This window comes from Glycine soja, chromosome 5 (genome assembly GCF_004193775.1).
Source record: "Glycine soja cultivar W05 chromosome 5, ASM419377v2, whole genome shotgun sequence".
Classification (NCBI taxonomy): Eukaryota; Viridiplantae; Streptophyta; class Magnoliopsida; order Fabales; family Fabaceae; genus Glycine; species Glycine soja.
The window spans coordinates 43,787,853-43,813,577 of NC_041006.1; the positions used below are offsets into that span (position 1 = coordinate 43,787,853).

Consider the following 25,725-nt stretch of genomic DNA (forward strand, 5'->3'; position numbering starts at 1 on the left):
TGTTAGTCTTATTGACAAGAGTGGAGCACAATTCAGATAAAAAAAAAACTTAGCAATATAAAATACGTATTGAGCCCATGTAATGTGATATGCTACCATGGCCACCATTTTGTCCCAGGACATATCGGTGAGGAAAACAGAGAAAAAGCCTATATGTGGAGGGATCGACCAAATTATGTTTAATGAACATTTAATGAAAAGATAAAATGTAACATTTCTGAATTCTCGATTTCTCGGTTGTTCATGCTCTATGATACTTGGCATGATAATATTTTATTCAATTTCTCATTGGTCAAGTTAAACTTTATATCCCTCTCATTCGGATTATGGGACATTGCATAAAACACATTAAAAAATAAGTGGGTGATCAAGTTAACAATTAGTACTATAAAGTTGACTATGAGATTTTTATAGGATGTGAATTAAATAGGATGAAATTGTTTTTGAGTCCAAATTTTGAGTATAAAGTTTTATTATATTTAGGGGTTTAATGGTGATTTAATTCGACTCAAATGCTTTAAGAATCTGTGTTCTCCGCTAGACTATTAATTCATCTCAAGAACATATAACTCCGCCTCTTGTACAAATTTAAACTCAAATGTAAATATATAAATAGTTTTCTGAGCTCTAATCCTAAACAATGTAAGACTTATCCCTTAGGATTCTATTTTTGAAATAATTCCAAACAAATACTTCATTAGTTCATCAGTCATCATCTAATCCCAGAGCGAAAAGAAAATTATTTAACTTTGCCGTATATTGTTTAAATTTTCCTCTTTCAATAATTTGTCACAAGTCACAAGGAAACACAAATTGTAGTCAAGACTTGGAGAACAGAACACTACTATCAGACACAATAAAATTCCAAAATTTGCCCCCAGCTCCAACATACTAACAAGAAATTAAATGGGTAGATGGTAGTCAACCAGTCATGGCACATAATCCATCTCCATAATTAGGTGTGGGACTTTCTTTAAACAAACATTAAGAAATACTAGAGTCTTAGAATGCTGGCGGAAATAATTAAACCATGGGCAGTTCTGTGTGTCACTCTTCCCTACAGACACAATGTCATGTATTACCTTCATTGTTAGCATAATCATAGTAAAATACCTACCGGAAAACAACAAATATGAAGATTCTAAACTACCCTACCGAGTAAAAAGAGTCTGTTTAAGTTTAATTACTCATGTTAAATTTGAGTCTTTTCCTCCCGCAGAATTACCTCCTTCATGCATATCCTCCAACGAAAATGATAGATGCGGAAACAGACAAAAAAGTAGAAAATTACCAGAGTGAAAACTCTAAAAAGATGGAACACACCGACCTACACCTTCAATCTCAGTCAAATTCATTTATCCCATGAATGATTTCATCATGAAGCTATTTGCTAATCCCAATACGAAACATTATAGAGGTAAATGAGGTAAAATTATCGTACCAAGTTACTTTTTTTTATTGGAAAAGTTTAGATTAATTGAATTACAAGACTTAAACGAGATTAGAATAGATATCAAGTTCAATAAACATTTATAGATTATTTATTAATAAAAAATTTACGTCAACAGCAAAAATCATCGAATTCACCCGTGGCCTTATATCGAGTTTGTTCCTTGGATTAAGTTTTGTTAGTCTACAAGTTGCTCTTGGATCTAAATGAGATAGCATTAGCATACTTCCAAACTTGGCTGAACCCCACCCCACCACCCTTTATTTCCCTTTCCCTTTCACTTTCCTGCCTTGTGAGTTCTGACCCAACAGAGGCCACCACGCCCATACTATCCCAATATTCTCTTCTTTTTGGTGGCAGAAGAGAAGAGAAACAAGACCACATCCGCATTCATCATACCCACCTTAATTTCCCCTTTCCCTTTGGCATAGACTATAGACTAAAGTGTGTCAAACTCACTATGATACTGACACTACTGCCTCCTCCAAAATCACCATTCTTGAATACCCTTTTGCTCCTCTGCACTACTCTCCTCCTCCCACCTTGCTACCTGGCTCTCCCTGACCCTGATGCTGATGCGGTTCAGCCAATCATCCCAAACCCCTCATCTTCAACAGGAACAATCCCTGCATTCCCAGAACAAGCTGATGCTGCAGGGTGCCCTCTCAGCCTCTCAGATGAGCACTACGAAGGCATAAAGAGTGCATGTGGCTCCAACAAACATGCTGCAGATGATGATGATGACCTCCACCGTAGCAGATGCTGTCCTGTGCTGGCAGCGTGGCTCTATTCTGCATACTCAGCCACTGCCCTTAGTGGTGGAATGCAACATGAACGTGCCTCAAAGGGCCATACCACATCCTATGACATGCCCTTGTTGCCTGATGATTCAGAAACATGTGTGAGTGACTTGGGGAAGGCCTTGAAAATTAGAGAAATCCAGCTTTTTCAGCCCAATGAGACTTGTGATCTGGTCTATTGCTACTGTGGCATTAGGCTTCACCCTTTGACCTGTCCTGAGTCATTCTCAGTTACTCCAAGTGGAACTCTTGTTGTCAATCAAAGTGTGAAAAGATTGGAGAGGGATTGCTTCAGTAGCAGCACCAATGTCAATAAGTTTCCCGGCCTGGGAGGATGCTCCAAGTGCTTGCATAGTCTCTATTCGGTAAGTTTTCATTTTCATAGTTTCTTTTGGTGCTCTTTTCATTGTTTTTTTTGGGGGGGGGGGGGGGGGGGATTTGATGGATATAGATCTTGTTCATTTGAATATGATCAAGCTGAGCGAGGCTTCATCTTGATTAAATCTTCAATCTTCATGCTTGGGTGATTGGGAAAGTTATTTTTTGCCTTCCTTTACTTTAGGATAGTGCTTAGTTACTGTTGATTTTTTGGTTGGCACTCTCCTTTACGCGCCTTTTGGATTTGTGTAGCTCACGAACGTTAACAGAATAATTAGTGGTATTTTGAAAATTAGTGAAATGAACTTCAGTCGAATGATTCGAATGTCTTCAAATCGTGTGTGCCTATAATAGATTAAGCACATGCAATGTCCCTATATTGTCTTCAACATAGAAATTTTTGGTTTCTTGGTGTTAAGCCATTTGTATTAGCAGATAGCAGTAGCCCTCCTCCTACCGCCCCTCCTTTGATAATCTAGGTTGTATCGCGTAAAAAAAGTTACTATGTCATGTAAAAACCAGATATTGTTTACGAGAAGAGTTTTATTATTTCTTAGATGCATTAAACATTACAAACGATTTTAACGCTCAAGCTTACAAGATGGTGTTCTTGTTCTTAGCCTGGCTGGCCATTAATGATGGTTTAATTGTAGAGACATAGTTGTACTTTGAATCCATTAATTTTTGCCTGTCACGTGCTGCTACCTAGTAAATTGACTGCGAAGCAGTAAAACAGAGATCTGATTGTCCCTCTGATTCTTCTGAAGTATTCACATATTGCCTGACACATTTCCTGCTTAACTTATTTAGTTATTGGCATTAGACGCTAGTATAATATCTGTGCCCATATTTGGATTTATCGTTCCTGGTTCTTATTTGATTTAGCAGTCTGCAAAAAATGCTGTCCCTTGTGCCTATTTTTTTTCCACGTATAAAAATCCATGCATTGTTTCAGAATCTTAAATTTATTTATTATTTAAAAAATGTTGGACTTCATTCAAGATGTTCCAAATGTTATTCTTATTCTGGGTTGTTGCTTCACAAAAAATAAATTAATAATAACAGTGTGTCCCACTATTATAATTTGTACAACCCCATCTATTTTCAAAGCAAAACTAAACCGGGACCTTTCTAAGCCGAATAATTAGTTGGTTGACATTTCTCCTATTTTTTATTTTGGTAAGAGATGGCATTGATGTGCAGCTTAATTTGACCATTTTTCCACGAGTGAATGTTACACCAATCAAGATTCAAGACTGTAATTTAACAAACCTCTTTTTGCCCCATGATGTGGCTTTTAATTCTAAATGAAAAAAATATTGCTTCTACGCAGCTTAGGAAGAATTCTTCAAATTCAAGCAAGTCAGAAGATAGGACCACCAAGATCCATAACAAAGATTGTGAACTAATGGGCCTGACATGGCTTCTGGCTAAGAATAGAACAGCTTACATTCACACAGTTTCTGGGGTTCTTCGAGCTTTGATGTTGAGCACTGAAGGCTCTGACCCACAATCATGCACTCTAAACAGTGATGGAATGCCTCTTGCCGTTGATTCCTCTGAAATGTCAGATGAATCTTCATCAACCAACCTACAAGCACCAATTTTCCTCTCTTTGTTACTATTTCTACATTATTTCACTCTATTATGCACCTAACTGAAAACGAGTGCAAAGAGATTGATCCCCATTCCCCAACATGGCATTTGTAAATTTGAATCTGTGCTTTGGTGCTTAGGAGTGTATTTTTATTTTCTTTCTTGGGTGTTAATTTGTTTGAAAGGAAATTCATAATGGTTTTGTTTTGGTGGTCCTGGATTGCCATGTGCTAATAGCGACCGGTGTTTCGTTTCGGAGGGACAAAATTGGATTACATACAGTCGTAGTGGTGGCATTATTTTTAGACAGTTGTAAGTTTCACGGGGCATTTAGGGAGCGTTTACGTCTCCACCACAATGCCTGATATCTATGTGCTTAATTTGTCGTCTGAATTATACCAAGGATAACCATGTATCACGAGTTCAACATGGAAAACGGACGGGAATCTCATCAAGGTTAATTAATATAGTGATTTAGCATATTTTAAAGATAATACATAATTTTTTCAAACATGTTATAGAAAATATTTTTATTTACAAAATATCATATTACTTTTACTTTATTTTTTATTTTAAAATATTTGTATAAGAAATTGTAACAAGTTAAAAAAAAAACTAAATCTTTTTTCAGTTGATTCAGCAAGCAGTGAATTTGAACATGTGGAATCCTATATAAAACTCTAAAAGTTCATGCTCCGAAAGAGAAGGAATACTAAGCATGCATGCACATACATCACAAATATATATATATATATATATATATATATATATATATATATATATATATATATATATGAGAGAGAGAGAGAAATGATCAAATTGTATTGTATAACTTAAGTAATTATTATCCCATTTAATAGTTTCATATAAAATATGATTTTTATTGAATAATATTTATATATTATTAAGATTATCTGTGTCAAATTTTATTAAAATTAAATAATAATAAAAAATAATTAAATAATTTATATTTTAATTTATTTTGAAAAGTTTATATTATTATAAATTTTAACTAGTATGAATAAGATAATAAATTATTTTAGATTAATATGAAATTTTATATATATAATCTAAAAGAAACCTTCAGTTCATAAATCTAAAAGAATTTAAAAGTTATTGAATGATATAATAGTTCATCAAAATTATATGAATAAATTTTTTACATTCTTTTACTCATCAAAAACATAATTTCATTGTCTATTTTATCAATTAAATTATATTTCCTTAAAAAGAAAGAAAGAAAAAAATAATATTTAAAAACACAATTAAAGATAGTAGTTTAATTAGCAAGTGTAATAATAGGAATAGTTGTTCCCTATAGGTGTAACTAAGCCCACCAGTAGTCTCATAATTAGTCAAAAGCATAAAATATTGATAGGAATTTCACCCAGAAACCAAATATTTTAATTAGGTGGTTAAAAAAAACTAAAATGTTAATATTTTTATTCTTTCCAAAACTAAAATCTTAACATTTTTATCATTAAAAGATGAGTTAAAAACTGTTATTATCATCTTAAAAATCCCACTCAACGAAAAAAAAAAAAGAATCATCTTAAAAATCCCACTCTGAAATATTTAGCAACTTCTCCCTTTGCTTCATTCTTGAAGATTCCTTTACGTTATTGTCCAGTTCTCCCTCAGGAACTGGTCTTGGAAATCCTGTCATGGCTTCTGATGCGACTCGGGTGTGTTTGCAAGTCTTGAAATTTCTTTTGTGAAAGTGCACCTTGGAAGATCTTCCAGAAACACCTCCGTCCTCTACACGTTATTCGACCAGACTAAGATTGGGCTCGACACTGCTGCTCCGCAGAACGTTTACTGAACGACCCATCATCCATAGTTGATTATGGTGGTGGCTCCCCAACCAATCACAATTATGAGGTCATTGAAGTCTGCAATGGAGACCTATATCTCATCAACAGAGAGACTGTGTCCTATTTTGGAACCCCGCTACTAGGTTAATAATGTCCCGACACTCGTCATGCATACCTAGTAATTAACATATTTTTCAAATGATGGGCTTTGGCTATGACGATTCAGGAGACACCTACAAAGTGGTTGAGGATAGCAACTCACTGGAAACGGAAGTGAGAATTCACCGTCTGGGTCACAATTGTTGGAGGATCGTTGTAAGATGGAGTGGTTTTCCTAAATTAAGGAATGTTCATGGTCAATACGTAATTTAAATATTCATTTGATTTAAGGAATGAGACACACATATTTGTCACTGCCTGATGATGGTCTTAATATAATCTTCTTGGCCGATCTAGGGGTTTTGAGGGGCTGTTTATGCCTCTGTGTCACCACGGAAATCATTATTTCTCTGTTTGCCAAATGAAGGAGTCTTGGACTACATTGCTGAATGTTAATTGTGAGCATTTCCAAATCTTCAATTCATATTGTAAATATCGATTCCCATTGTGCATATCTGAAGACCGTGATATTCTGTTGCTGTCAAGCAATGAAGTTTTTGAAGTTATTACATATAACCGGAGAGATAACAGACTAGAGTATACTGACATTAGCTCCAACAAAGTTTGGTTGCACTCCAGTGATTATGTTGAAAGCTTGGTTTTGCCTTATTGTAACTGAGGTCCTCCACAATGGTTGGCTTATCTGAGTTCATGTGATTGTCAAGTAAGTAGTTTTAGAACCTTGTCATTTCATACATAGTGATGTGAATATTTTTTGTGGTTCCGTAACTGACTAATTTGTTGGTTAGTTCTTTTAGCTGTTGTTATCATGGTTGTATCAAAATCTATGGATTGGATGAAGTTTATTTTTTAAAATTTTTCTGTTTTTTTATAAATGACTGTTTTTGCTCGCTTTCTCAGTTGAAAGCCTTTTCTTTTCTACAGCTGACATGCTTGTATACTTTGAATTAGCACCGAAGGTAATTTATTTCTTTGTTTACCGAGGGATTTGGCTATACGGTTAGCAATAGCAATGCATGCATTTATTCTTTTTGTGTTTCTGTTTTAACTTTTACTGCATTTTCTGTTCTTGGTTGAAACCTTATTCTCATTCCTTTAACTCCTTCACTTTCTCTTGTTGTAGAATCTTGTGTAAGGGGATTGTACCTGTCTGATTAGTTGTTCTTTTTGTAGTTGGCAATCAAGGTACAGATACCCTCCAAAGGAACACCTGTAAGGATTTGCAAAACATTGTAGTGATGTTGAAACTTCAAAGAATGTCAAGGGAAATTCTACAGAAGTCTATATGCACTCGGGTTCTGTGGAAATATTATAATGATATGGAAAATAGATTTAAGGCTCAATCAGCCAGAAAATTTTCAAGACATTATATATCATGACCAATATTTTGGTGGAACCTTTATTATTATTAATTCATTTATTTTGTCTTTCTATATGTTAGTGGCAATGATAGTTATTATTTAAAAGATCAACTATGCTGGGAATCTCAATATATCAAACAATTATGATTGCTAAATGCTGCTTTATGAAAAATTTCCAATTTTAAAGCTAGTTTCTTGTTTAAAAAATAAATTTTGAACATTGAACTGCCTTTAATGAAATCTATTTCTAAATCAGCCTTTGGATTCAAAACAAGTTTTGAAACTGGTATATGATTCAGAAATGGTTCTAACCAGTTTTGAAATCGAACTACTTTTAAAACTGGTTTCAAACGGTTTACATAAAATCCAAACTACAATTGTAGAAAAATATAGTTTGATTTGAATGTAGTTTAATTTTTAAAAAATCTAAACCATGCCCACCCCAACCATAATGGTTGGAGCAAAATCTTTGCATTGAATGATGTTATTTTATGTTTATGTTAATTTTAAGCTAGGGCATGATTTTCCAAAGGGGAAATTGATCCTCTCCCGAATATTCAGTTATCTGCTTGGTCTTGAGATTTTAGAAAGCTTTAAGCATAATGCAGAAGAAAAAAACAGTTATGTAAGTTATGTTCAAAGCTTGTTTTTGCTGTGTAGTAATTAACCTATTGCTTAAATTAATTGTTGTTAAATCATCTTTCTGCTTAAATCACACTTTCTCGGTGATTCCTTAGTTGGATATGTTGTGGGTGAATGATTCTATTGGTTATTGCTAATGGTTGGTTGGCTTAAATAAGGTTTATTTTAATTTTCTATTTGTCATAAGCAAGCACGTGATTTTCCAAATTGGAATTTGATTTTCTCCTGAATATTATATTTTTGGCTTGGTCTTCAAAGCATTTTAAATATATAATACAGACAATAAAAGAAGCTATTTCAATTCGTCAATTCGCTCTGAATTTTCCTTATAAATGCCAGAATTGTCAATGTCTTTTTGAATTGAACCTGTTGAAGATCATAGAAAGGCTTTTCTGGTGAGTCTTTTGCTTGCCTTAACCTGTCACAATGGAAGCTTGGGATGGGAATAAGATATGTGGCGAAAGATGTGATTATTTTTTCTCTATTTATTGAAAATTTTGCTTTAGTGACACTGAATTAGCAAAACATGAATTTAATTTAACAAAATAATTGGTAATAGAATTCATGCTTAGGGGTGAATGTGAGCTGCAAGTTATTTGAGATGAAAGGGAGATGCCGTGTGTTTGGTGAAAGTTAATTCTAGGTGAAATATTTCAAAAATATACAAGTCCTTCATCCCAAAGTGAGAAGAAAGGAAATGAAAGTAAATAGAGAAGAAGGCCGTACACTGTTGAGAATAGTCTCACATCGGATGTTTAACAAACTTGATAAACGCTTATATAGCTGGGTAAGCCATTCCCTTATAAACTGATTTTTAAGGGGATCTTCCGGATGCCTTTGTTGCACTATAATCTTGTGTTTAATTTTTTTATCCTATCAAATTATTTTAATTCAAATCTTTTATCTCTTTTATCTTCTCTTTCATTTTTATTAAATCATTTTACTTTTAATTTTTTTTCATCTATTTTTATTCATTTTGTGTTGATACGAATAATTGGCTACACATGTTGACAAATATCTAGTTTCGGTTTCCTTTTTACCCTCTATCATAAATGAATGGCACATTTCACAATCAACACACTCATCCTTTATGCTTTCAACAAAATATTAAAATGAATGAGGACAAATATGAAATAGCCGTTTGTAGGTTGATTTCAAAATGGTGAATGGAGATACATGACCAAAAAGAGACGAGAGGAGGATTACAAGTTAATATGAACAGAGTGATGAGAGTAAAAAAGTAATCACAAGACTACGCCATTTTCGTTACAATGCGTACACTTAACCACAAGCGTCCTCCCCTGTTCCTTAAAAACAGTCTTACAGCTGCCATTACAGTGAAAGCAAGGCAAGAACCTAATGCATTTCCAAAAATTCATGTTAAAATGTAAAATGGTTTTTTTTTGGAATACAATTGAAAGTGCAGCATGTAATAACCAGAGTACAGAACCAAATCTCAAAATTGCCCAAACATTTCTATTTTAAACCAACCTTTATTTTAACGCATAGTCCATATTTTGTATCTAACTGAAAGAAGGTTATTTGTATTGCTTAATTGAATGTTGTTGTATTTTCATTGTCCAATATAAAATTGTCACTTACTAAGTAACGGCTGAATTCCTTCTCTACAACTAATTTAGCATCTTGGCGTATTTTTAGAAACTATTTAAAATGGAGTTGTTTTGAAACATATTATTAAAGTGGGTGAGGTTGTTTTCTATGGCATGTCAAATATTTCATTTTTAATAAATATTGAACTAAAAGTTCACATGTTGTCTATATTGGACTCGCCAATGATCAGTATATTCAGAAGATACCTATTATACCAGCAAATCCTGTGTGCGCATCATGTGGACTCTAAAGACCTACAAATGTGTGTTTTCAATTAATTTTTAAAAAACAAAAATACCATTCAAACAATTTTAAAAATGTTCTATTCTAGTAAATAGATTATAAAAGTGTCTCAGTTTGGTCAATTAGTCCCTTCTCTACCCTTGTTATGTATTTGTGAAACTTTATGGAGTAAAACTTGATAAAAATAAATTGTATAAAGAATTTAATGTTATAAATATAAATAATTTTACACGTACAGTCCATCCAAAAATTGTATTGGTATAACTTTTAAGTTAATTATTATAAAAGTAAATAAATTTCATATATACTTGTTTGTAATTAATAGTTTAAAACTCTTTTAAATTAACAGTAAATAAAATAATTATTTTTATTTTAATATAGTCATACATGTATTTTTCTAAAAGTATCTCAATGAATTTAGTGTAAAATTAAATTTTTATGAATTTGGTATCCATTATATGTGCTAAATATAACAATATGTAATGAAGAAAAATATAATAGCAATGTGATACAACATAACATTAGGACTACCAAACATGTGAATCAATTGGTACAACAAGATTGTTTTTACTCAATCGGTGGTAATGAATTCAGATCTTGAATAACACTTATGTATTTTGTTGTACATAACACTAATTTGTTACATAGTTACTCATAGATAAGCCATTATATTCCATCCAAATATAACACAAATGCGATGTACAGACCTTGCAAACCATAATAAAGGATATGTTTTGTAAATTAACTTATCAAGACCACTATAAAGACTTGTCGTAATATAAGATCCGTTTACTCTATCAATTAGTACCAAACAAGGAATCATATGTAATTTGGTGTTCATTTATGTTGAAAGTTTCACCAAGATTTGAGATGAAAATAAAAAAGAATTATTCACTCAATTATTTACTAAAAAGTTTTTTTTTCACTCAGTAACAAAAATATTATATTATGTGCACATAAATTTTTAAATCATTCACCGAGCATGAATGATGTTATATCCTAAAATCTATCATAATTTTTTTGAAAACATGACATTTAAAATACAAAATAGTCATTAATCCAAATCCAAATCGATCAATCCTAAAATATAAGTTCTCATAGAATTCTGCTTAAATAATAGTAGTAACTTTTAACAACGAAGTATGCAAAAGCATGAATGGTGGTGAGAGATACCATTGAAAACATCAAATTTGCATCTTCTCCCATAAATAAAATTAATCACGGAAACTAAACCCAAACCCGTTTTAGCGGGGAGAAAAATCAGCTGTTACGGTATCTATTAGTGGAATAAGCTGTTATGATCCTACTATTAAACATGCTACCTACACACTCGAATCTAATGCTAGACATGGAAGAAGGTGGCTACTAGTGGTAGTAGGTGTAAAAACGATGCGTGGGAAGTTTAACCTGAGACAGTTACATAGCAGCATCTTTCATGTTCAACGGCCAACCAATTATCCAAAACCCCATTTCGAAGACCCACACACTGTGAAATGCACCAAAGCCATCTCTACCCACATGCGCAATGGCCACTGCGACTTGGCTCTCCGTGTCTTCGACGCCATGCCGCTTCGAAACTCTGTCTCTTACAACGCCATGATTTCTGGATACTTGAGGAACGCAAAGTTCTCCCTTGCAAGGGACCTGTTTGACAAAATGCCCCACAAAGACTTGTTTTCATGGAATCTAATGCTAACTGGGTATGCCAGGAACCGCAGACTCCGTGATGCCCGCATGTTGTTTGATTCAATGCCCGAAAAAGATGTTGTTTCCTGGAATGCCATGTTGTCTGGTTATGTCCGGAGTGGGCACGTTGATGAGGCAAGGGATGTTTTTGATAGGATGCCTCACAAGAATTCCATTTCCTGGAATGGGTTGCTTGCAGCATACGTTCGGAGTGGGAGACTCGAGGAGGCTCGTCGCTTGTTTGAGTCCAAATCAGACTGGGAATTGATTTCTTGTAATTGTTTGATGGGTGGGTATGTGAAGAGAAACATGTTAGGTGATGCTAGGCAGCTTTTTGACCAAATTCCTGTTAGGGATTTAATCTCATGGAATACCATGATTTCAGGTTATGCACAGGATGGAGATTTGTCACAGGCTAGGAGGTTGTTTGAGGAGTCTCCAGTTAGGGATGTTTTCACGTGGACAGCGATGGTGTATGCATATGTGCAGGATGGGATGTTGGATGAAGCGAGGAGAGTTTTTGATGAAATGCCACAGAAAAGAGACATGTCGTACAATGTCATGATTGCTGGTTATGCACAATACAAGAGAATGGACATGGGAAGGGAGTTGTTTGAGGAAATGCCTTTTCCGAATATAGGTTCGTGGAATATCATGATAAGCGGCTATTGTCAGAACGGAGATCTAGCGCAAGCTAGGAACTTGTTCGATATGATGCCTCAGCGTGATTCTGTATCTTGGGCAGCTATTATTGCAGGTTATGCTCAGAATGGTCTCTATGAAGAAGCTATGAATATGCTTGTGGAGATGAAACGAGATGGAGAAAGTTTAAATAGATCTACCTTTTGTTGTGCTTTGAGCGCATGTGCTGATATAGCTGCTTTGGAGTTAGGGAAACAAGTTCATGGACAGGTGGTGAGGACGGGGTATGAGAAAGGGTGTTTAGTGGGGAATGCACTTGTTGGAATGTATTGTAAATGTGGCTGCATAGATGAAGCTTATGATGTGTTTCAAGGAGTACAACATAAAGATATCGTCTCTTGGAACACAATGTTAGCTGGCTATGCTAGGCATGGATTTGGAAGACAGGCTTTAACTGTATTTGAGTCGATGATCACAGCAGGTGTTAAACCGGATGAGATTACCATGGTACATATTTTATGCATTTCTCATGCATGAATAACTGCTCCTCATCTAATTGTGTCGAAAACTAACAATTCATTGCTTCCTATTTCACTTCATTGTATTTTAACTTATACACATAGCTGGCTTACAACTCAATTTTCTGATAAAAAATTTCTTGATTAATACGGTTAAATCTTCTCCTAAGGAAATACCTGGGCTGCTACAATGGATTCTGAGTCCAGTCTGAATACATTTTTCATGGACGAAACAAAGCTTATGGTTTTCTTTTTATCTGTTTATTTTCATATAACTGCTGGAATAGATTCAAGCTGTATATGAAAAATACATTTTTAATTCAAATTTGTTGGTTTTAGTATCAAGATGCCCCATTCCACCACTTGTCTGGTATTATGTCGGTAAAGTTGAGTTCCCTTATTTAGCTATGAATTATATATCATATCTTGTAGTGCATGCATTTACATTTGTTAGAGACGAAATACTTTATTTAAAGTACGGCAAAAGCTGTTGTCAAAACAAAAAAAGTACGGCAAAAAGCTGATGGAGCAAGAGAAGTAGCACAACTTTTATGGGCAACCCTCAATCACTTTTGTTATATAAATAGACTGCACGCATACAACTTTTTCCTTGAACGCATAGGAAAATTCAATTAGAATGCACCAAATGCAGGCAAAAACTTCAATTGCAAAGGATAATCTTATGTGTGCTGTACCGATATCTCTTAAGTTGTCAAACAGGTGGTTCTCGCATTGATAAGAGTCATACAGTGTTTCCCTTCTATATTGGCTATTTTCTTTTCTAAAGTTATCCCAATCTTTCAGCTAGGTTTTCTTTCTGCAGGAGCAAGTGAGGTAATTAATAGTTGCTTATGTGGTTTCCTACTTGTCTTGTATACAAATATGATCATAATCATAAAGCATTGGCAAACTAATAAGAAATGGGACATTAATAATATTATTTTTTTTATCTAGAATTAAGTAGCTTGTTTTTTTACTCGTCTATCAGTAAAAGCATTCTGCTTATTCTTCTTCTAATCATGTTTCAGGTTGGTGTTCTGTCGGCTTGCAGTCATACTGGCTTAACAGACAGGGGTACTGAATATTTTCACTCAATGAATAAGGATTATGGTATAACACCAAATTCAAAACACTATGCTTGCATGATTGATCTTCTCGGTAGAGCTGGTTGTCTGGAAGAAGCACAAAACTTAATCAGAAACATGCCTTTTGAGCCAGATGCTGCAACATGGGGAGCTCTATTAGGTGCGAGTCGGATTCATGGCAATATGGAACTGGGTGAGCAGGCAGCTGAGATGGTTTTCAAGATGGAACCTCATAACTCAGGAATGTATGTTCTTCTTTCAAATTTATATGCAGCTTCAGGCAGATGGGTCGATGTTAGTAAGATGAGATTAAAAATGAGGCAGATTGGTGTTCAGAAAACACCAGGGTATAGTTGGGTTGAGGTACAAAACAAGATTCATACATTCACAGTTGGGGATTGTTTTCACCCAGAAAAAGGTAGAATATATGCCTTCTTAGAAGAGTTAGATCTAAAAATGAAACATGAGGGGTATGTTTCTTCAACAAAATTGGTTTTGCATGATGTGGAAGAGGAGGAGAAGAAGCATATGCTCAAGTATCACAGTGAGAAATTAGCTGTAGCATTTGGAATTCTGACTATGCCCTCTGGTAAACCAATACGTGTCATGAAAAACTTGCGAGTTTGTGAGGACTGTCATAATGCCATCAAACACATATCCAAGATTGTTGGAAGGTTGATAATCGTAAGGGATTCTCATCGCTATCACCACTTCAGTGAGGGTATTTGTTCTTGTCGGGATTACTGGTAACAGTGGATAAATATGACAAAAGTTAACCTAATTATAAGTTTAAATTGTACCCTCCCTTGAGCTGAGTAAATATAAATATTTTTATTGGGAGACAAAAAATTTCCTGTTATGATCTTTTTTGTGCTCTCGTGTAATTTTCACATAAAAAAAATCTTTTAATTTTTTAACAAGTGTTTTAATAAGATCATATTTTAAAGTTGAACCTTTCTCTTTGAGAAAAGGAAAATGTGTTACACTTTCATATAAAGGGCACTTCTAGGAGTACTTTTCCTCTTTTTGCTACACTTAATATTAGTCACAGCAATTCCTTAATGGAAAAATTATCCATTCATTTTTTTAATGAATATCCATTCATTGTTTGATTCAAGAACTTAATATATAAATTCTCTCTTCAAATTTTGAATTTTAATTATCAATTTTGAACTGAAAGATAAAGTGAAGTTTTGAAAATATCAACTTTGAGACTTCAATTGAAGTCTTTATTTTATATTTTGGGATACCAAGTTGCTATTAAAGTTAACAGTAGCAATGGAGAGAAAAATAGGGATTAATAGTAACTTTCGTTAATTTATTCAACACGATATGATTGTTTTTTTTTTTTTACATATTTAGGGATTAAATTATAATTTTTCAAGAATTAAATTGACATTATTTTACACTTTTAAAGACAAAAGTGATCATTTACCAAAAAAATAATATTAGGAATTTCATTCAATATAAATTAGTACTAAAGAAGGGCTAAGAGCAGTTACATTTGTGGTAAAATGAGTTTAAAAAGAAAATTGTGTTGGAGATTATATTTCATTATAAAAATATTAGCAACACATTTTCCAATACACTATTTTAAACATGTTTTCTATTATTAGCTGAATTTATCAAAATTACAAAATTTTATGTGTCCCATAATTCATTTAATGACCATCTCTTTTACTTTTGTAGTTTTCAATAAATTTCAATAATCAATAGTGGAATCTATGCTAAAAAGAATATGTTATTAGCACTCCTATATCAGTATTTAACATTTTTCAATTATAAATTAGTGTTAATTTTTTTTTGGTAAAATGAGTATTAAAAAAACATCCTTGGTTTGAAGTTTGAACCATGGTGAAAAAACATGTTTGGTATCATGTATTGGGTACGAGCGCCAAAATTTTAATTAAACAAAAAGAAGCTGTATACATTACTATACTTGACCTTGTTACCTTGGTGCTACTAGTGTTCCATAATTCGCGCGCGTTAGTATGGTAATTGATGAACAGCTTCAATATAATGCAATTCAAGTATGTTGTGAGACACTTGCGTATGCGCAACTCACGTTGTCTGTGTACGAATAATTATTATAGGAGTAAGAGACGAAGCACGAACAGCTACTCTCCATCCTCTGTCAAATTCAAAGACCCTGACATTGTTACATGGAACAAAGCCATTTCTTCCCACATGCGCAACGGCCACTGCGACTCCGCTCTCCGTGTCTTCAACTCCATGCCTCGCCGGAGCTCTGTCTCCTACAACGCCATGATATCTGGCTACTTGAGGAACGCCAAGTTCTCCCTCGCAAGGGACCTGTTTGATAAAATGCCTGAGAGGGACTTGTTTTCCTGGAATGTTATGCTCACTGGATATGTCAGGAACCGCAGGCTCGGCGAGGCCCACAAGTTGTTTGATCTAATGCCCAAAAAGGATGTTGTTTCCTGGAATGCCATGTTGTCTGGGTATGCCCAGAATGGGTTTGTTGATGAGGCAAGGGAGGTTTTCAATAAGATGCCTCATAGGAATTCCATCTCCTGGAATGGGCTGCTTGCAGCTTATGTTCATAATGGGAGACTCAAGGAGGCACGTCGCTTGTTTGAGTCCCAATCAAACTGGGAATTGATTTCTTGGAATTGTTTGATGGGCGGGTATGTGAAGAGAAACATGTTGGGTGATGCTAGGCAGCTTTTTGACCGAATGCCTGTTAGGGATGTCATCTCCTGGAACACTATGATTTCCGGTTATGCCCAGGTTGGAGATTTGTCTCAAGCTAAGAGGTTGTTCAATGAATCTCCAATTCGGGATGTGTTCACATGGACAGCGATGGTGTCTGGATATGTGCAGAATGGAATGGTGGATGAAGCAAGAAAATATTTTGATGAAATGCCTGTTAAAAATGAAATTTCTTACAATGCAATGCTTGCGGGCTATGTGCAATACAAAAAAATGGTCATTGCAGGGGAGTTGTTTGAGGCAATGCCTTGTCGGAATATAAGTTCATGGAATACCATGATTACCGGCTATGGTCAGAATGGTGGTATAGCTCAAGCTAGGAAATTGTTTGATATGATGCCTCAGCGCGATTGTGTATCTTGGGCGGCTATTATTTCTGGTTATGCTCAGAATGGTCACTATGAAGAGGCTCTAAACATGTTTGTTGAGATGAAACGAGATGGGGAAAGTTCAAATAGGTCTACTTTTAGTTGTGCTTTGAGCACATGTGCCGATATTGCTGCCTTGGAGTTAGGGAAGCAAGTTCATGGGCAGGTGGTGAAGGCAGGATTTGAGACTGGGTGTTTTGTGGGAAATGCACTTCTTGGGATGTATTTTAAATGTGGCAGCACAGATGAGGCTAATGATGTGTTTGAAGGAATAGAGGAGAAAGATGTCGTCTCTTGGAACACAATGATTGCTGGTTATGCTAGGCATGGATTTGGCAGACAGGCTTTAGTTTTATTTGAGTCAATGAAGAAAGCAGGTGTTAAACCTGATGAGATTACAATGGTATACATTCTATGCTTTCAGATTTTTTATTTAGAGCTTATCGTTTGCATGGATTTCTACTAATTTATCCAGTTGTGTGGAAATTTGAACCAGTACCATCAGTACTTCCTATTTTACACAATTAGTACATTCCAACTTAATCTTCTGATTGAATTGTTTCAGGTTGGTGTTCTGTCTGCTTGTAGTCACTCTGGCTTGATAGACAGGGGAACTGAATACTTTTATTCAATGGATAGGGATTACAATGTAAAACCAACTTCAAAACATTATACTTGCATGATTGATCTTCTTGGAAGAGCTGGCCGCCTGGAAGAAGCAGAGAATTTAATGAGAAACATGCCTTTTGACCCAGGTGCTGCATCATGGGGAGCTCTACTAGGTGCAAGCCGGATTCATGGCAATACTGAACTGGGTGAGAAGGCTGCTGAGATGGTTTTTAAGATGGAACCTCAGAACTCAGGGATGTATGTCCTTCTTTCAAATCTATATGCAGCTTCTGGCAGGTGGGTTGATGTTGGCAAGATGAGATCAAAAATGAGGGAAGCTGGTGTGCAGAAAGTAACTGGATATAGTTGGGTTGAGGTACAAAACAAGATTCATACATTCTCGGTTGGGGATTGTTTCCACCCAGAAAAGGATAGAATATATGCCTTCTTAGAAGAGCTAGATTTGAAAATGAGGCGTGAGGGGTATGTTTCTTCAACAAAACTGGTTTTGCATGATGTGGAAGAGGAAGAAAAGGAGCATATGCTCAAGTATCACAGTGAGAAATTAGCTGTAGCATTTGGAATTCTGACTATAGCAGCTGGCAGACCAATACGCGTCATGAAAAACTTGCGTGTTTGTCAAGACTGTCATAATGCCATCAAACACATATCCAAGATTGTTGGAAGGTTGATAATCTTAAGGGATTCTCACCGCTTTCACCACTTCAGTGAGGGTATTTGTTCCTGTGGGGATTATTGGTAAGAATGGAGAGATATGGTGGAAATTAACCTAAGGATTAGTTGTACTCTTTGGGCATATTTATAATTATGTCTGTCTTGTTCCATGCGAATGTATAAAACTGACAAGGGTGATCACAAAATCTGAATTACTCGGCCTTATTCAGAATCACAAAGTATCACTATCATGATCTGATGGAAGTTGGAATGCGAGATTGCATGACTTGCATAGAATAAATGGAAGAGAAAGCTGAATGCACTTGATAGAATTACTTGGCAACTTGTGCGCGAAATCTGAGCACGATAGCAACTCCCAACTAACATGATTGCACCCCTTAAAGTATACAGTATTGAAGTCCCCTTATGGCTGCTGCGGTGGGGCGTGAAGACTAGAGTGATAAGTTTCGCCTTCCGATCTAGCACGAAACATTACTTCATTTTTATTTGTATTCATATCCAATACAATTTTTAAGTATAAAAAATATTAATAATTATTTTTTTATTACACTCATTTTTTACTTATTTCTTATTTATTTTATGCCTAGTCACTATTATTGGAAAGTTCTATGTTAAAAAAGAATTATGACTAGTTTGGATAAACAATTTAATCAAATGTTTATTAAGTGTCCATGTAATTGTGAATTATTTTCATACATTATTCTCAAACATTTGATAAACGAATTATTTTAATGCAAACCATTGTTTTACTTATTTACAAGCAAAAATAATTATGTGAGAATATAAAATGTGTTGAATGATAAGAAAGAATAAAAGAAAAGAAAGATCACGAATTTGATATCCTTTACTAACAAAACTAACATTTTAATAAATTAACATTTGTAAACTAACATTTTAATAAATTAACATTTGTAATATAGTCCCGAGTGCTTTGAATCGATTCTTATAAGGTGTTCTACTTCAGTTTTCGATCAGCCATAATTCATTTTAATTTGTCAATGATTAATTCTAATATTTATTTATTATAGAAGTTCACATATAATTTATGATGATAAATAGCATACCCATCTCAGACCAAGTTGAGATGCGACTCTTGATGGATAAGGAGCCAATAATTATGTTGATCATCTTTGACCAATAAAGTACAATAGGCTCCACCAAAAAAAGAAAGAAAGTACAATAGGCCTAAATAATTATGTTGATCATCTTTGATCCACTCTGACTCTCACGTAAATTGACAAATAACTCGTTTTTATTGAAAATTCGGGAGAAATTTTGTCCTACTATGAAATAACTTAATTGTAATTAAAAAGGACATAAAGTCTCAGCTCTCAACAACTTAATCTTTCTTGAGAATCAACGGATTTCGATCCTCTAGAGTTACTCAGAGAACTGCATGAATCCCAATCATTCAATTTATTGCATAACAATTAATATTTTAAAATAAAATAAAATTTAATAAACCCACAACTGCACAACCTGCAGTTTCTTAGCGGAGTCGAATGCGTTGTATCTGAGGCCTCCAACGACAGGGGAAGAGCATGTTTTGCTAACATTGTCTCCTTTTTAGTTTCATAATAAAATGTGACTAGTATACATTGCATTTCCGTACACAAAATAAATAATTACAACAGTAATACAAGATGGCAGTTCATGACTAAATGAGTCCTAGCACTAACAACGAGGAGGATTTGCATGTAGTGCTTCAAACCACCAAAGTTATAATCAAGCATGGAGGGCAGCAATCTCACCTGTCACTCCATCCACTGCCTCATCATTTACCTCCGTAATTGGCTCTTGCTAAAGCAAAAAAAAAACGTGACATGAATATTGACAACACATATTGCAACCAATTATTGGATATTCTCATTATTTCAAAACCTCCAGCCAAGGAGAAATTATTTCATGGTCTTAGACCATGTGGTTCCCACCTTTTTTTATGTGACGCATTATTAACACTTTTATAAATTGAAAATTGTGATTACGTGGGTTACTAGAGATTGGTCGGGATCACATGACCTTGACCATATAATAACTTCTCTCAGCAAATAGCCATGCACTTGAAAAGATAGAGTTAGCTACCTCTGGATCTTTATTTTGTTTCAAAACTACACACTTGGAAGCACTAATGCTGGCACTCTTCAACAAGCTACGTGCACTGTAGTTTGGTTTGGAGGTTCCATTTTGAGCACCTGTCTCATCAGAACCTGGAGGACTCTGCTGAAGATTTGATCCACTTGGCTTTTCAGAATCGTTGTTTTGTTTACTTTCATCCTTGGGAGCACAAACTCGCTCTCTGCAAAAAGTGAAATTGCATTAGTCAAATGCGTATGACTCACTACCACAGAAAAGGTTAGCAGGCTTGTCTGCGAAATTCATCTTTGAATAGACATTAATAATCTGGATGGATGTTTAAAATCCAAGAGAATAATAGTAAAGTATAAAACAAATTAAATCTTCTAGAGAAAAAGACTAGGGCTGTTTAATGTGCAAGTTGGCAATCCAATTTTTGAAGTTAATCAAGTTTGAACCAAATGTAGAACCAACACTTGCCTAGGTAAGGAGGCATGCTGTCTCTGCAATGGTGGAGTGCTTCGTTCACCTTTGCCATAATGCTCCTCAAGATGTGCAAACTGTCGCTTGAACCGATCAACCCCACTACGCAAAAAGATAATATAGAATTGACAACCAATAACATGTTAGAGTTCTTAGATGACATGCGGAATACAGAAAAGAAAATTAGCCATTAGGAATTTTGTATTGAGACAGAATTTTAACTCTATAAAGAATAGCATCAACAAAATTTATATTCATAAGAAATTAAGATTTTAAAAGTATGGCAAGTAAAATAAGCATGACTATGTTTTGCTAAGAGAGGTTCTAGTTCTGTATAGATATTTGCAAAACAAAAATTAAAAAAAACAAAATCAACATAGTCTCAGGGCAACAGCAATAAATCGAAGCAAGTTCCTGTTAACAGTTATAAAATTATGTATTACCTTGGATACATGAAGCTAGTTTGATCTCCACCACGAAGATACTCCTGGAGCATCTGGGGATGATACTCCAAAATCTGTTCACTTGAAATATTTACATAATTCTTACCACAGGACAAAGAAGACAATAAATTGAAGCAGGAACAACATAAATGTACTATGATCACACCTCTCGATAAATCAACTCTCTAACATCATCTTTGGTCAATTTCCTTCTCTCAAATTCAAACTCAAGTTTTGAAATGGGTTGAGTGGATGGTTCACGGTCCATGTTCGCCAAGCCAGTGAAGTAAGGATCAGATAATGCCTGATATCACAAACATGACAGAAATAATGAAATATACTCTTAGGTAATTATCAATGAAATTATATATAGGTGATAGGAGATTAACCTCTTCAGCTGATGGACGATCTTTTGGATCAAATGCAAGTAGGCGCTCCAGCAAACGAAGAGCCAATGGATCTGCATTTGGAAATTTTTGGGAGAATGGAATTGGTTGTTTTTTCCTCATGCTATTAAGATACCTTTTAGCCTTTTCATTTCGAATCTGTAAAATTAAGATTCAGAATTTATCCACTAGAGGATATGGTATAGATAACAATAAACCATAAGGTGTATATTGAAAACATAACACAGGAAGAATTTTTAAAAAAAGGAACATTGGAAATTTAGAATTACTCCCATTATACCATGTCACAAGCCTGCACAATTGATTTCAGAAAACTTCAAATTAGATTTTGATATACTAACCCTTGCAATGGACTCAGGAGGAGGAGTCCCAAGCAAATCAGTCATGAGATCCAATTGGTGCACAACATTTTTCCCAGGAAACAATGGCTTCCCAGTGAGCATTTCTGCAAATATGCACCCAATGCTCCAAATATCAATTGCAGGGGTGTACTGCAAAAAGGAAATAAATTTAAAATTGCATGCATAATTCAATATATCAAGCATGTTCAATTGCTTATATTATATAGAACCCAAGAAAATATGTTAAAAGAAAAGAAGCTTACTTTTGAGAAAAAAGAACCACATAATTCAGGTGCACGGTACCACCGAGTTGCAACATAGTCCTTATTCAAAGTAGATAAAATAAGTCAGCAACAGGTTTAGGGAGAAACCTAGATGGCAATTTGCAATTTCCCACTCAAAAGCATAAAAGTCAGAACATAATTGATAAATGTAACCGTTCAACATGGTCACACAATGGTGCACTCACAGTCCAGAATATAGCTGATGGAGCATCATTAAATGAAACTCGAGCAAGCCCAAAATCACATATTTTTAGTTTGCAATCAGCGTTAGCAAGAATGTTTTTTGGCTTCAAATCACGATGAAACACATTTGCTGCAAGAAAAATGATATACTAGTTTAATATCACTATCTAAAAAAGTCAAGGAAGGACCTTGTCATAATAAGGATACAATACCTGTATGTATATATTTCAGGCCCCTAAGAAGTTGGTACAAGAAAAACTGATGGTGCTCAGGAGTAAGATCGTCATTTGCCTTGATTACTTGATGGAGGTCAGATTCCATCAACTCAAACACAACATAGATATCCCTGAACTCTCTCCGTGAAGGAGGAAGCATAATATGCTTAATTTCCACGATATCAGGATGCCTAAGCAACCGCAAGAGCTTAATTTCTCTAAGGATCCGCGTGGCATCAGATACATGCTCAAAAACATCATTGATTTTCTTGATTGCAACCTTTTCACCTGTGTGAGTATCAATGGCAGAACCCACAACACCATAACTTCCTTTTCCAACAACCTCTTGGATCTGATATTGACTTGCCTCTCCATACTCGGTAAAAAACTCTGTCTCTGGTGCACCCTGCTTGATCACCAGAAACCATTAGAAACATAATTTGAAGACTATAACTTCATTGGATCTCTTCTTGTGACCTACTACAATCTCTATTCAGCATAAAATCCATCAACAAAGAACACAATGTATCAAATTTACATAAACTGGCAATGACATTCAATTCGGTACTTCATCTCACAACATGCCATATATCATATCAGAACACACACCATAGAGCTTTTTTCTTTTGGTGTGTCACAGTAACAGGTTTCAACCTTCAAAGGCAATGACATTATAAGACATTGACACATCTATGCCGAAATTCAAACCTTGATTCCTCAGTATATGAAGAAAAGTGCCTGGGAAAGGAATTAATCAAAATCATGGCAGACTATTCCTCATCTCCTGTGCATCAGGTAATGCTTTGGCGTCTTGTTTTAGAGAGAGAAAAACAAGGATAGAACCAAATCGACCCGGTAAACGATAAAATAATCACAGAAAAAGATAAAGACGTGGGTGTGGAAAAAAACGAAACTTGAGCAGTAGCGAATAAGCGAAAAAATAAAACAAAAAGATAATAGAAACAGATCGCATTAAAAAAAAGCAAACCGGAGATGGGGCGATGAGAAGAAAAGAAAAAGAAGAACCTTTTTGTGATGATCCATGGAAGAGGGTCTGAAGGGGATTTGTGAGGGAACTTTGATGGGCTTCAAGGTAGAGAAATCGAAATCGAAATCGGAATCGGAATCGGGGTGAAGCGTGTTTGGAATTGAAGCCAATTGCGCGCGCAAATCTCTCACTAAGACGAGACTATTATTGGCATTGACATTGTTGTGGTCGTGATGGTCAGAAGAAGAAGAAGAAGAAGCGCGTCGTTGAAACAAGCGTCGAATCCCTTCCACGAGTGTTCCTCCACCACCCATGTAGATAGCTAGATCATAGATTTACTGCTTCACTCTTTCTTCGCCCCTTTGACTCAATCCAGCACTGCGTTCCCTTTTCTAGTAACTTTTATTTTTATTTTTCCCCTTGTTTACTTTTCGGTTTCTTTCCCAATATCATCAAATTTGTTAACGAGTATTCTCCGTCGATAATCTAACTATTAGTCAACATTACTAATCACTTGTAGTAAAATTTCTTTTCCCATTCATTATTTTATCTGCATGATTACTTGAAACTTGGACGAATAATTTTTTCTCCTCCTCCTCCTCCCTTTTAGCAAAATACCTTTTTTTATCTATCTGTTACACCCGAATGGGCGAATATGATGGACTGAGAGAGTGAGAAATGGCAGCTTTTGCTTTAGACAGAGATGATATTGCATGTTAAGGTGGTAACTGTCTGTAATGATCGTTACTTGGATTTGAGTACAAGGTTGAATGCTGCTGTGCCGTGCCGTGACGTGAGAATGGATTTGGAACACAAATTGCTCATTGCGTACGCTGATCTCTTTAATCATGATTCACGGATAATATTTTCTCATTTTGGTAAGGGTATCCCAATAGAATTTCTTAAAAAGAATTATTTATTTTTCATTAGAACAATGATAAAAGGAGTCTCTTAAAAATAAATTAAAAATATAAAAATATGAATGTCTTAGAGTTTTTTATCATTAAAATAAAATTATGTATAGATTTTTTATAATGACACTCTATAATCATAAAAAAATAACTTAAGAAACTCAGTTAAAAAATTCTCATTTTTCAAGTAAACTGATTAAGAAGTTAATAAAAATATAATATTTATTACAATTATAATAAAAATGTTATTAATATCAAATGTTATGTATTTTATTAAAGAAATCATTTTTAATTTCTTAATTATTATCCTAAAGACAATATTAACAAAGTCAAAATTTTAGTACTTTGCAATATTTTTGCATTTATTTTTAAGGTTAAAATATTTTTTTTGTATTTATTTAAAATAAGTAGTCGAGTTTTGAAAAATATAACATTAATCACGTTTATTAATAAATGATAAAAAAAAACTCTACAGTACCAAAAAATGATAAAAATTCTATTATATGTCTTAAAAAGAATTTAATTATAATGCAATAACAATGTTAATTTTTTTATAATTCCATTCAATTACAAATTTTTTGTTTGAATTTCAATTACAAGTTGAAATATAGATGGTTTTGCTGACTATTATAGCATTTACTTTAAAATTCGAAACTTTAATTATTTTTTATTACCACTTGATAGTATAAAAAATTTACACTAATGCATAAAAAATAAACTCTCATTAAAATACACTTAATCTTTAATTTTGACAAAAGAATTCCTTCGCAAGTTTGTGTTCATCAGCATTTGCAATAATCATTATGCTATTGCTATATTTATTTTCAATTATTCACTTATTTATTTTCTCTAAATAGTGAAGGGAGTATAATCATATTATTATATTCTTGTGTTTTTTAATTCTTATTTTACTAGTTTAAAATATCAATAAATCAAATAACTTAATTACAAGACATGCTGCAAGTATAAATAAATAATAGTACTAAATTACTAATAAAATATATATTGAAACAATAAATCTGGAAAGTATAGTCAAACACGCAAT

The 25,725-nt window shown here is 34.3% G+C and overlaps 4 protein-coding genes and 1 long non-coding RNA gene across 6 annotated transcripts; 4 read left to right on the forward strand and 1 right to left on the reverse strand.

Annotated features, from left to right (window-relative positions):
• The first annotated feature begins 1,655 nt into the window (after window positions 1–1,655).
• On the forward strand, window positions 1,656–4,613 carry LOC114413715 (uncharacterized GPI-anchored protein At4g28100-like). The gene is made up of 2 exons (XM_028378243.1): window positions 1,656–2,615; window positions 3,962–4,613. Exons 1-2 carry the CDS (start codon window positions 1,911–1,913, stop codon window positions 4,283–4,285), a joined length of 1,029 nt encoding a protein of 342 aa, XP_028234044.1. The 5' UTR covers window positions 1,656–1,910; the 3' UTR covers window positions 4,286–4,613.
• Window positions 4,614–5,476: 863 nt separating this feature from the next.
• On the forward strand, window positions 5,477–7,570 carry LOC114411586. The gene is made up of 2 exons (XR_003666491.1): window positions 5,477–6,861; window positions 7,332–7,570. It is a non-coding gene; the product is annotated as an uncharacterized LOC114411586 (long non-coding RNA).
• Window positions 7,571–11,143: 3,573 nt separating this feature from the next.
• LOC114413716 (pentatricopeptide repeat-containing protein At4g02750-like) lies at window positions 11,144–14,805 on the forward strand. Of its 2 annotated transcripts, XM_028378246.1 has the most exons (3): window positions 11,144–11,990; window positions 12,087–12,850; window positions 13,890–14,805. In XM_028378246.1, exons 1-3 carry the CDS (start codon window positions 11,405–11,407, stop codon window positions 14,694–14,696), a joined length of 2,157 nt encoding a protein of 718 aa, XP_028234047.1. In that variant the 5' UTR covers window positions 11,144–11,404; the 3' UTR covers window positions 14,697–14,805. The 2 variants fall into 2 exon arrangements, with proteins under 2 accessions (XP_028234047.1, XP_028234046.1); XM_028378245.1 differs by having other exon boundaries at window positions 11,144–12,850.
• Window positions 14,806–15,826: 1,021 nt separating this feature from the next.
• Window positions 15,827–18,932, forward strand: LOC114413717 (pentatricopeptide repeat-containing protein At4g02750-like). The gene is made up of 2 exons (XM_028378247.1): window positions 15,827–17,450; window positions 17,613–18,932. Exons 1-2 carry the CDS (start codon window positions 15,948–15,950, stop codon window positions 18,417–18,419), a joined length of 2,310 nt encoding a protein of 769 aa, XP_028234048.1. The 5' UTR covers window positions 15,827–15,947; the 3' UTR covers window positions 18,420–18,932.
• An 813-nt stretch (window positions 18,933–19,745) lies between these two features.
• On the reverse strand, window positions 19,746–24,578 carry LOC114413718 (mitogen-activated protein kinase 9-like). Its single transcript, XM_028378248.1, has 11 exons — window positions 23,808–24,578; window positions 22,779–23,187; window positions 22,569–22,696; window positions 22,363–22,422; window positions 22,100–22,249; window positions 21,741–21,896; window positions 21,518–21,655; window positions 21,352–21,425; window positions 20,906–21,010; window positions 20,435–20,648; window positions 19,746–20,152 (listed from the first exon to the last, which is right to left on the reverse strand). The coding sequence occupies exons 1-11, from the start codon at window positions 24,081–24,083 to the stop codon at window positions 20,078–20,080; spliced, it is 1,785 nt and encodes a 594-aa protein (XP_028234049.1). The 5' UTR covers window positions 24,084–24,578; the 3' UTR covers window positions 19,746–20,077.
• Window positions 24,579–25,725: the final 1,147 nt, after the last annotated feature.

Excerpts from the sequence above, each read along its gene's own strand:
- LOC114413715 (XM_028378243.1), top strand. The coding sequence starts at position 1,911 with ATGATACTGACACTACTGCCTCCTCCAAAATCACCATTCTTGAATACC. Across the intron at positions 2,616-3,961 it reads GCTTGCATAGTCTCTATTCG|CTTAGGAAGAATTCTTCAAA; the intron begins GTAAGTTTTCAT and ends GCTTCTACGCAG.
- LOC114413716 (XM_028378245.1), top strand. The coding sequence starts at position 11,405 with ATGCGTGGGAAGTTTAACCTGAGACAGTTACATAGCAGCATCTTTCAT. Across the intron at positions 12,851-13,889 it reads AACCGGATGAGATTACCATG|GTTGGTGTTCTGTCGGCTTG; the intron begins GTACATATTTTA and ends ATCATGTTTCAG.
- LOC114413717 (XM_028378247.1), top strand. The coding sequence starts at position 15,948 with ATGAACAGCTTCAATATAATGCAATTCAAGTATGTTGTGAGACACTTG. Across the intron at positions 17,451-17,612 it reads AACCTGATGAGATTACAATG|GTTGGTGTTCTGTCTGCTTG; the intron begins GTATACATTCTA and ends GAATTGTTTCAG.
- LOC114413718 (XM_028378248.1), bottom strand. The coding sequence starts at position 24,083 with ATGGGTGGTGGAGGAACACTCGTGGAAGGGATTCGACGCTTGTTTCAA. Across the intron at positions 22,250-22,362 it reads GTGGTTCTTTTTTCTCAAAA|TACACCCCTGCAATTGATAT; the intron begins GTAAGCTTCTTT and ends TCCTTTTTGCAG. Across the intron at positions 21,426-21,517 it reads GAGAGTTGATTTATCGAGAG|ATTTTGGAGTATCATCCCCA; the intron begins GTGTGATCATAG and ends TCAAGTGAACAG.